General features: G+C 41.5%; 1 protein-coding gene across 1 annotated transcript in view; it reads left to right on the top strand.

The window, feature by feature from the left end:
- The window catches only part of STARD9 (StAR related lipid transfer domain containing 9), a 118,949-nt gene that overhangs the window by 5,954 nt on the left and 101,404 nt on the right, over positions 1 to 11,591 (top strand). The window contains exons 2-3 of the mRNA XM_077764588.1: positions 868 to 937; positions 2,472 to 2,588. Of these exons, the coding sequence (XP_077620714.1) occupies positions 868 to 937; positions 2,472 to 2,588 (187 nt within the window). The remainder of the gene's footprint in view (positions 1 to 867; positions 938 to 2,471; positions 2,589 to 11,591) is intronic.

Below are 11,591 nucleotides of genomic sequence, written 5' to 3'. Positions count from 1 at the left end.
TATGTGTCTGTTTTTGTGCCAATACCATACTGTCTTGATGATGACAGCTTTGTAGTAGAGGCTAAAGTCTGGGATGGTGATGCCTCCCGTTTTGGTTTTCTTCTTCAATACTACTTTGGCTATTTGGGGTCTTTTGTGGTTCCATACAAACTTTAGGATAGTTTGTTCTAGTTTTGAGAAGAATGCTGGTGCAATTTTGATTGGGATTTCATTGAGCAACATAGAAAAATTATTGAGTGTCTTGGCTCTCATTCCGATTTAGGAAGACTAAATGAAAGGATTTGGGAAATATGTTCTCAGCATCTCAACAGAGACGACTCCAAAACCTTTTTCATTATCACCTGTGCTCAAAATCCAAGAGAAAATGAGAGGGGATGCTCTGCTGTGCTCTGAGCGAAGGATACGTTCCAGAGTTTGAAGCCTGATTTCTAAGGCATGGTTAAGAGCCCAGGCTTTATGGTCAGGTAAATCTGAGTTGAAACCCCAGCTCTGCCACTGCTGTTGTTTGAGCTTGGACAAGTTACAGAATTTCTCTCAGCTTCAGTCTTCCATCTAAAAAAAACGAAGATATGGTAGGAAGCCGTGTCAGGAGATTGTGTTAGCGGGAAGATTGCATAAGATGAAGTATAATATGTACTATACCTAATACAGTGCCTACCACACGGAGGGTGCTCAGTAGTGGTAATTCTTAGTTGTTCCAGAGCCAAATTCTAATGATCCAGAGAAGCATGTCTGCCAGGGGACAGCTACTTAGGAGACAGCAGTAGGGAAACATTTTGTCCCAATAGCGCTGATCTCAGCTTCCCTTTTCTTGATTTTTTTTAAAGCAATGTTTCTTCTCATATGAATTTGGGTCTTTTTTCCTAGGGAGATCAAAGAAGGGGGAAGAATTATCATGGAAGTTGCTGGCAAAGTGGCAAAAATCAGAAATTTAAAGGTAAGCCTGCAGTTGTTTTCCTTTCTCTTTCCACTGAGATCTTTGTATGATTACAGGGGCTTCTGGGATGAAGATGTGTTTAGGTTGGAGGATCGGGAGAGGGAAGAGTTTTGACCTATGTACAAAGCAAGTATAAAAATAAGGCAGGAAAGAAGTACAGGGATTGTAGCACTGTAGCCCACGTTCTGTCACATAGAGTACAGATGTTTAGAAACTGGTTACTAACTGCTTATGGGCACCATGGACAGTTTAAGTCATGCTGGGTATATCTGTGGATATATTTAACTCACCTGACCATCAGTTAGGCTTGGTCCCAAGCCTCTCATTTGATATCACTTAATCTAGAATCATTACCAGAGATTTTAGTGTGCACCAGATCCCAGAATGGAGTTGGTCACTGTCCTGAGTCTTGTTACAGATTTTCTTTCACAGATCTGACTGACCTCTGAGTCACAATTGAACAAACACTGGGAACTTCCTTCCCCACCCCCTACTCCCTACCAGGGCTAATTTCCTCCATCCCATTCCTTCCTTTACCACAACAGTAGAAGTGGAAGAGATTCTTTCTTGGCCTTGGGGTGTGAGAGAAGGAAGCTGGCCATGTGACTGAGAGCTAAGGAAGCTGACTTGCAGGAGTGAGGGTTATCTAGACCCCAAGCCTTTCAGCCATGCCCCACTCGTGTGATGTGATTTATTTCCTTTTGACAGCAGCTCTGTGGTAAAAGTGAACAGAACCTGCCAAACTTTCAACAGGAGATCCCCAGGGACAAAAGACCTTTTATTCTCTGCTGTCTCTTATTTATATATCTGTTACGTAAACACTTCAGGGGCTTTTTTCTGAAAGCTGAGAGTTTTGGCTTTTAAGAATAAATCCGGGCCAAGATCAAACTCTAATCTGCCCCCTGCACACCTCCTTAGTTGTGTACTTCCTTGGAGTCAGTTATCCACTAAAAATTTCTTAGTCATTCTGACAGCCTCTTTCTACTGTAGTTTATAGTGGCTAGTGCTAGGGGGTTGTCTATCTCTGTTCAGAGTCTAAATATTAAATAGTAAAACAAGACATTTCTGGGAATAATAGCATTCTCTAATACCTGGAGGTCAGTGTGGTTCCAAACTGGCTCTACCCTCATCTACTTTGGACAGTTGGGTTGGTGCTTGCTCTTCTGTCCAGTGTGCTTCCTAATTCGCTGGGGGTGCATACCCAGGGACCTCTGTGAAAGCCCTAGGTTGGTAGACTCTGTCAGACTCAGGCACTGAACTATGCATGCACTCCTGGTATTCTTTATGGAAATATTTGGAGAAAAAATGATAGTGATAAGAAGATGCTCAGAGAGGGAAAGGCTTTCTCTCCTAAGCTGTTCAGATGTAGGCAGATAGGTGATAGTATGATAGGCACCTTTAATTCTCTGGGAGTTTTATTTGAGGAAATGACAAAGGTTACTTTTGTCTCTCTAGCTATAGCAGGGAGGAATCAGGTGGCACTGGCTACATTCTGATACTATGATAGAAGAGACTATCCTGTGTTTGATTTTAGGTGGACAGTCGACCAGATGGCTTTGGCGACTCTCGGGAGAAGGTTGTGGCATTTGGCTTTGATTATTGCTACTGGTCAGTCAACCCAGAAGACCCCCAGTATGCATCTCAGGATGTGGTAANGAGATCATGACCTGAGCCGAAGTCAGACGCTCAACCGACTGAGCCACCCAGGTGCCCCTATTCTTCTCATCTCTAACTGGATAATTATTGGGAAATTAACATGGAGTTGGGCCCTGGCTATTTCTTACTTTAATATTTTGGTCAGAAGCTAATGATGTCCTGATCTGAGAAATACTAGTGAGAGGCTTCAGTTGCAGAAAGGAGATGGGAAAAGACTGCTTGCTCAGGTCATGAAAGTTGGCTAGTGTCCATTTAGGCTTGGGCCACAGCATGATTCAGGTGGGTAGAAATTAGTTGGGTAGTGTTCTACTCCTATGGCAGATAAATGGGCTCACCTAAAACGTGCCCTTTATTATATACAGCAAAAGGGCCCAGGAATCCTAGAGGCTAGTATCTTTGAGACTCAGGCTTGTGCATATGGCCCTAGGCTGAGTGTAAAAGGGCTAGACAGCTAGTCTGGTGGCCTGCAAGTATGTGAGAAGTGAAATTAATGAATCTGCCTAGGATTGAGAGAACCAGCCAAGGCCTTCTTAGCAAGACTGTAGGTCACCCTTCCTGTGTCTGGTAGTGCTACTTAGCTCTCTCACAAGTTTCTGAGGCGGCAGGTCTGGCCAGCTGGGTCTACAGGGCTTCTCTCTGTTTCTGTGAAGCAGCAGTATTGTCCTAGTTTGAGCACTGTTGAAGGTCATGCATTCAATCCCGGTGATGCCCAGCAAACCTTGCCTCATTCAGTTCTGTGACTACAGATAATAGCCCTCACCTTAGCAGCTACCAGGATATTTTCTATGAAAGTCCATCCCTAAAATTAGAAAAATCATTTATTTGGCCTTCTGTGGGTCAGTATCATCATACTTACATATGAAAAAACACTGTAGGAATCAGTTCTTAGGAAATACCACTGGAAATGGAAATATTTTGGGGGGAACCCTGGACAACCATTCCCTGTCAGTCTGCATACTTTTTCTTTAATGTTTAGTTTTGAGAGAGTGAGCGTGTGTATGAGTGAGGTAGGGGCAGAAAGCGGGGAGGGGAACAGCAGATCTGCTGCGCTGACAGCAGAGAGCCTGATGCAGGGCTCAAACTGAAGGAACCGTGAGATCATGACCTGAGCCAAAGTTGGATGCTTAACCAACTTAGCCACCCAGGCAGCCCATCAGTCTATATACTTTTGAATAAAAAGCTAAAGTAGGTTTTCTGCTAAGTGTTTTAGTTTTTTGTGAAACTTTTACTGATTATGCTAAAGAAGCAATGTTATCAAGTTTGAGTGGCTTAAAAGGTTAAAAAAAAAAAAAGTGAGGGGTGCCCAAGTGGCACAGGCGGTTAAGTGTCTGACTTCAGCTCAGGTCATGATCTCATGGTTTGTGAGTTCAGGCTCCGCATCGTGCTCTGCTGTCAGTGTGGCTCCTCTGTCTGCCTCTCTCTCTGTCTCTCTCTCTCCCTCTCAAGAATAAGCAATTATTTAAAAAAAAAAAAGTTTAAGTGATTTAGGGGACAGTACTGATTTTTTTTGCCACTGTAGACTTCTGAAGATGATTGAGTAATTTCAAACCACGGGAGTGTAATTCCCCCTTTCTTTTCTGAAGGGAACAGATGGAAATAAGACCCTAGTCCACTATGGGGTTTGTTGTTTCTGTGAGCCCCTTCTGTTGTAATGAGCACCCCATGTTTATAGTCACAATGTGTTTGCTGTAAATGGGCAGAAAAGGGCAGTGTGGATAGTACCTGGTCCCTACCATATTGTCTGTCCTTTGGAATATAAAGGCACTGGCAGGTCCAGGCTTGTCTTTTGGACCTTGGTTTTTATCCTAGCACTCAAGAATGTATGAGGTATCTGGTTCCTGGTGTTTATAACTGTTCCATCCTCCATGCAGAGCAAGAAAGGAGCTGACTCAAATAAGAGAATGGAACTCCTCAGCATTTCACAGTTGTGACTGCATATGTGTCATAGAAGACAGTGGTCTTTATTAGCAGAAAGTATGAACATTCTGATGGCTATTTCAGTCATGCCTGGCTATAGCATACCTAAATATGGAAATAAGAAAAGTTAACTATTTTGTGTAACATTTGTTAGAGTAATAATCTGGGCCAGTGATGTATGTAAAGAAAACAAAACTACGTATCTGTATCTATATATGTCTCACCAAACTTGGGTATAATTTAGGAGTGAAGCTCACCTTGTACATTTATATAGGGTTAGTGTGTAAAAATAATCTGGTGGGAAGCCCGGAAGTCCATAGTGGAGGGGAGTTAATAAATATGATTCTTCTTCTCTTGCTTGGTTTGAAGTTCAATGGAAAAGATCAAGTGTTCCATTTGGACAGGAAGCCTGTGCAGAGAGAGAAAACCAGTGTCCCCTGAGGTTTATTCTGACTTGTTTATTAATTGTCTAAGGCCTTCATCAGTCCCAAAGGGAATTAAGATAGGAGACAGCAGGGAAAGAGCCTCTGTCACAAGCTAAAATAGGGCCAGCTATCCCTGAATGATGGCAGAACTCATATGCATATAAGTTCGTTAGAGGCACCCATTGCTTTAACACAGATATTGGAGCCCAGACTTAACCCTGAGATCACCAGGATAGGAGAGGCAGATTGTCATAAAATCATAGGACATGGGGTGGTAAGAATTTTGATGTCATCCAGTTCATCCTCTCCCAAAGTATAACAATTTTCTCCATAGCATTTGTGATCTTATTTTGGGGGTGGAGGTGAGAGGGGGCATTTTTATTTTTATTAAAAAATTTTCTTAAAGTTTGTTTATTTTTGAGAGAGAGAGACAGTGCAAGCTGGGGAGAGTCAGAGAGAGAGAGGGAGACACAGAATCTGAAACAGGCTCCAGGCTCCGAGCTGTCAGCACCGAGCCTGACATGAGGCTCGAACCCACGAACCATGAGATCATGACCTGAGCCAAAGTTGGACACTTAACCAACTGAGCCACCCAGGCACCCAGGCAATTTTATTGAAGTATAATTTAGATACAGTAAAATTCACCTTTTTAGTGTACAGTGTGCAGTTCTATGAGTTTTGACAAACATGGTTGTGTAGCTTATACTATAATCAGTATATAAAACAGTGCATCATTCCCCAAATCTCTTTATATTCCTTTGCAGTCAAACTATTCTTCTTACTTCCAGCCCCTGGCATCTGTTAATCTTTTTTCTGTCACTACAGTTTTGTCTGGTCCCAAATATCATGTAAATGTATTAGAATAGTATGTAGCCTTTTGAGTCTGACTTCTTTGAATTAGCATGATGTATTTGAGATTCACCTCTGCTGTTATGTGTATTATCTTATTCTGACCTTGAATCAGAGTTAGCTAAATCATCTTTCCCTGAAGGAATCTCATGGCTTTGGAAATACTGATTCTCACTGCAAAGAGCCAGAGACCAAGTCCCTGGAGGACTGAGTCCTCTTCATCCCTAAGTCTCTTCCTGTTATGGGGAAGGACTGTCCTTACCCACAAAAATATAGTATTGATTTCAGAATATTCAAATATTAGAGGGAAAAAATTCCCCCACTGACTGTAGGGGGATTTTGAGCAGTATCATAAGCCTTTGCATGATAGATGTTGGCAAGAATGTCATCTTTTAGGTGGTGTTGGTGCTGCCTCATCATAATCTCTTAGAATGTTAGAGCTTGACGGGAACTTAGCAGTCATCTAGGCTAGGGCTTCTCAACCTCACTACTATTGATAATTCTTTGCTGTAGAAGTCTGTCCTGCACACTGTAGGGTGTTTAGCAGCATCTCTGGCCTCTACCTTCTAAATGCCAGTAGCAATCCCAGTCAGGAAAATAAAAAATGTTTCCAGACCCCTCATGTTCCAGATACAGCTGTGTGATTTATGTGGTGTTATACCGGCCGTTAAGGCCCAAGTGGGACTGGACCTGTGCCTCTTATGGTGGTCTTTTCATTATACTGTACTCTTCTATCTTCCTCTTTTTATATTTTACAACCTCAAAAGATATGTTCGAGATTAGCATTTTTTAGTGCTTTAGCAATTCCTAGTTCTTAGTGGTGACACATTTGATAAATAGATCAGGCATCCACAAACATGGGCCTGTAGAGAACAAGTCACTACTGCAAATTCTACTGAGTCGCAGCTTTATTTGTTCCATATCTATAGTTTCTAAATGTTTATCGTTCCATTTGATCATCTCCCAAATCTGTTTAGTCTATATTATAGATTCCATCTTATAGATAAGGAAGCTTATCTATAAGTTTACTTACTTATCTATAAGGTTACAAGACTTGCCCAAATCACTTAGCCAGTAAGTGGTGAAGCAGGGATTCAAATCCAAGACTGTCCAATTCTAAATTGTATGCTACCAAGCCTTATTCACTATCCAAGTTCAAGTCACATTTAGTCTACTAGAGACCTGGTCATCTCTTCATACATATTATCTGATAATCCCTTCAACAGCCTAAAAGGTAGAAGATTTTATCCTTTTATAGTTGACGAAATTTAGGCTTAGGTTACATGATCTGGCCAAAGTCACACAGTAAGGAATGAGCCTTAGATTTGAACACAGCGTTATCTGAATGCAAAGTTCATATGCTTTGCTACAATACAGTATAAAAAGAAAAAGGGATATAGGAAAAGGAAGAGATGGTAAATTAGGAAAGTGGAGAGAGGGTGAAGGGGAAAGAGAGAGAGATGACTGTAGTGAATGGGTGGTGCTAGGGGATCATACCACCTGTCTTGTCTGTTACCCTGTGACCTTGGTATCATTAGCTTCCCTTTTTTTTTTTTAAAATTTTTAAAATGTTTCTTTATTTTTTGGAAAAGAGAGAGCATGAGCAGAGGAGGGGAAGAGAGAGAGGGAAACACAGAATCCGAAGCAGCCTCCAGGCTCTGAGCTATCAGCACGGAACCCGACGTGGGGCTCGAACTCACAAACTGTGAGATTATGACCTGAGCTGAAGTCAGACGCTTAACTGACTGAGCTACCTAGGCTCCCCATTAGCTTCCGTTCTTAAGGCAGGTCAGCATTGGTCTAAATTGTGTTTTTAGTCTTTATTGATATTGGACTTGCAATCAAGGCTTTTCTTCAAAATGGACCAACATTTTATCTGTCTTGAATCTGTATTAATCTACTTTCTGAAGTTAGACTTGGGTTTGAATTCAGGCATAGCCACTTATTAGCTGGCTGACTTTGGACAAGTTACTTAAATTTTCTGAGTTCTAGTTTCTTGTGCTTGAGTTACTGTGAGAAGGAAATGAAATAATTAAGTTCCCAGTCCAGGGCTTGGCAACTGGAATTTGATAAGGGGGTTCCTGAGTACTGTGGCTTGGTTCCCTGTGGTGATGACCCTATCACAGTACGAGGGAAGTGAGGCTTATGCTGCTAAGAGCTGAGCTAGATTTGAAAATCTCTTCTTTCAGTCTGGTTATGATCCCTTCTGGATTAGCATGCTGCACTTGGAAAATTAACTTCCCTTCCCTTCCTCCTGGTCAGGAATATCTGTTGGAGTGGGAGTCCTCTGCTCAAGTGCATTGTGTTTGGGTAATTTTGTGTTTGTAAAAATTTCCATGAAGAGCATTAGCTCAGCTTTACCCACAAAGGACTGTAATTGGTTGTCAAAACAAGTGCAGACTGAGTCAACAGAAAGCACATCCAGGAACAAAAAGCTGCCCAGCCCTTTGTGGAAACCAATTGCTTCTATTCTCCTGGGACTCTTTATTTTAAAATGTTCAGTTATTTAACTGGAACACAATACCGTTAAAACACTTGTATCTTTTCCAGATAAAAAAATCGTGTGAGTGTGCAGGAGATTTCTTCCTCCTAACCACTGAATCCAAAACTGAAGTTATGGAAGCAATGTGATTGTGCTTTTGTTTTTATAATATTTATTTAGTCTCCACAGTACACTGAGTATCAAACCACACACAGTAAGTTCATCCATTGCCTACCCTCAAAGAGCCCCAAAGGGGTTACGAAGAATGTGTGTGTGTGTTTGTGTGTGTGTGTGTGTGTGTATGCATGTGTGTATTTCTCAGAATTTTCTTTATGCAGAATCATGTCAGCTGTGAACAAAGACATTTTGCTTCTCTCTTTTTTAAAAAATTTTAAGTTTATTATTTTTTTTGAGAGAGAATATCTCAAGCAGGCTCTGAGGGGGCAGCTCAGAGACCCATGTGGGGCTCAATGTCACGAACTGTGAGATCCTGACGTTAGCCGAGATCAAGAGTCAGATACTTAACCGACTAAGCCACCCAGGCCCCCATTGCTTCTTCTGGACTTTAGCTTGAGGATGTTAGCAACTTGGAGTCTTCAGAGGAAAACCCCACATACCCCTAAAAATGATTAAAGGACTGACTACAGAAACCAAGAGGAAAGCCATTATCAGTATAGTATACCTTGTGTGCATCTGCACAGGATTATTTAATGAAGAAATGTCAGTTCAGAGATGGGACAGAGAGGTAATAATATGTTCAAGTACAGAACATGGTGATTTTAACAGTTTATGGAGCTTTAAACCAGTTGGTCTTCATTTCCATTAGGGCAAAATAGAGGATTTCAAATTAAATTGTAGAGGATTGTATGTAATTAGAACATGAGGAATAATTGGTGCAGAGTTTTTGAATCCTGATATGTGGTTAATGGATGTTTTTACTTTAGAATTCCCAAATGTTGAGGGGCACATGCTGGCTTAGAAGAGCATGCGACTCTTTTTTTTATTAGAAATTTTTTTTTAATGTTTATTTTTGAGAGGAGAGACAGAGCATGAGCAGAGGGACAGAGAGAAGGAGATAACAGAATCTGAAGCAGGCTGTAGGCTCTGAGCTGTTAGCACAGAGCCCAACATGCGGCTTAAACTCACCAACCACAAGATCATGATCTGAGCCAAAGTTGGACACTTAACCAAGTGAGCCACCCAGGCGCCCCCCCTTTTTAAAATTTTAAAAATGTTTATTTATTTGAGACAGAGCAAGTAGGAGAGTAGCCAAGAGAGGGGGAGAGAGAATCCCAAGCAGGCTGTGCTGTCAGCACAGAGCCCAGTGTGAGACTCGATCTCACTAACTGTAAGATCATGACCTGAGGCGAAATCAAGAGTCAGTTACTTAAGTGATTGAGCCCTGCGCATGCTACTCTTGATCTTAGGGTCATGAGTTCAAGTTAAGTAATTTAGGGATTACTTAAATAAAAAATCCAGAATGTTGATATTAGTAGAATGCTAGAGACTATTCAGGATACTTATTTTAATGATGAAGGCCTAGAGAGACAAAAATCAGTTATAGGATTTTTTTTTTTTTCCTCTTTGGCTAGTCTAGAATTGTCCTTAATGTTGCAGGGACATGCCTGTTGTTTATTCTACTGACAAGGGTCATGAACTGCAACACAGTGGTTCCTGCATGGCAGGAAATTTGCTGTTTAGCAGAATCCCAAGGAAAGCTCTTGCTCTTTAGAATGGATCTATTCCTGTCTCTGTACTCATTCAAGATGAGGAAATGACACTATTGCCATCTAGTAGCATGGGGGACTATTGAGTGCCTATTATGGATTCTCTGATGTGACTAGGCTGTGATTAGATACTGCTGGCACAGAAGCAGTGTTTCTCTCTGGGGACCCCAACCCATTATACGATGAAGGCAGGTGATCTATTACTTCCTCAGAATGTAAGTAGAGTGAGGTAGAGAAATGGACTATGAGTAGAGAAGGTGGAAGAGTTAGTGAAGCTGAGGAGAGGGACATTAGAACAAAAGAAGAGGAAACATGAAGAAGAAAGTACAATTAAAAGGAATTTGAGAGTTCACAGATGGGGAGATGCTGTTAGGATTGTACCACTTTTTACAATAGGCATTATTATCCCCATTTTCAGGAGAGGAACAGGCTCAGATAGTTTGAGTAGCTTGCTTTAAGGTCCTACCACCAAGTCATAGATCCAGTATTCAAACCCTTGACTATGTGACTCCAAAGTCCAAGGTTTCAAATGCCACATCACACATAGCTCTATTTATGTATTTCCAGTGTCATGCTATTTTTTTTTAAGATTTGATTTATTTAATTTTTGAAGTTGATTTATTTTGAGAAAGAGAGCGTGAGCAAGCATGCATGGGGAAGGGCAGAGAGAAAGAGTCTGAAGCAGGTGCTGCGCTGCCAGTGCGGCACCTGGTGCAGGACTTGAACCCACAAACTGTGAGACTATAACCTGAGTCAAAGTCAAGAGTTGGACACTTAATCAACTGAGCCACCCAGGCGCCTCTTAAAGATATATATATTTAAGATTTTATCTTTAAGTAATCTCTACACCCATCTTGGGTCTCCACCTCCCAACCCTGAGATCAAGAGTCACATGCTTCTCGGACTGAACCAGCCAAATGCCCCTGTGCTGCACATTTGAAATGACCAATTAATGGCCATTGGATTAATTATTCAATTTATGGTTCAGTGGGTGAAAGACAAGTTAGGACTCTGCCTTCTTGAATCTTGCTACCTGTTTTGAGAAGCCTTGGAGTTTACTTAAGTTAGAGAACCACATACCCCTATCAGTGTCTCTGTGCATCCCTTTTCCCTAATGCATGTATGTGTTAGGGGAGCTGGGGAACATGTGGGTGTCAAAGCATTTTCTCATGAATATTTGCAGAGCTGTGTACATTCCATCACTAGTGCTATTTCTTCCCAACCAAGATGGAGCCAGAAGTAGAAGGGAGAGAAGTTTATAAGAAAAAGCCTTTTTGTGCAATAACTGGATGAGGCTGTGCAGGCACGAGTGGGGGAAGGGAGATTATCATGAGTGTTTCATTTCATTATGTTACCCCTGCCAGCAGTACAGCTGCTCAGCTACATAAGCATGGCCCTGGGCTGGATTTTAAGGGAATAAGGTCATTCTTTTGGCTTCCATATAACAGATTTTCCCCTCCCTGGAAACTTGACTATGAATCTTTAAAGAGTAGCTTTCAGACTCATAAAAATCTGAGGAACTGGGATCCTTGAAACTTAATGTTTGCTGCTGGTGCTGGATGCGTATACAAAAATTAACAGCAGAAACTAGAGAAATC

This window comes from Crocuta crocuta, unplaced genomic scaffold (assembly GCF_008692635.1).
Source record: "Crocuta crocuta isolate KB4526 unplaced genomic scaffold, BGI_CrCroc_1.0 scaffold102, whole genome shotgun sequence".
NCBI classification, from domain to species: domain Eukaryota; kingdom Metazoa; phylum Chordata; class Mammalia; order Carnivora; family Hyaenidae; genus Crocuta; species Crocuta crocuta.
The sequence above is the reverse complement of the archived record's forward strand: the minus strand, read 5'-3'. Positions and strand labels throughout refer to the sequence as shown.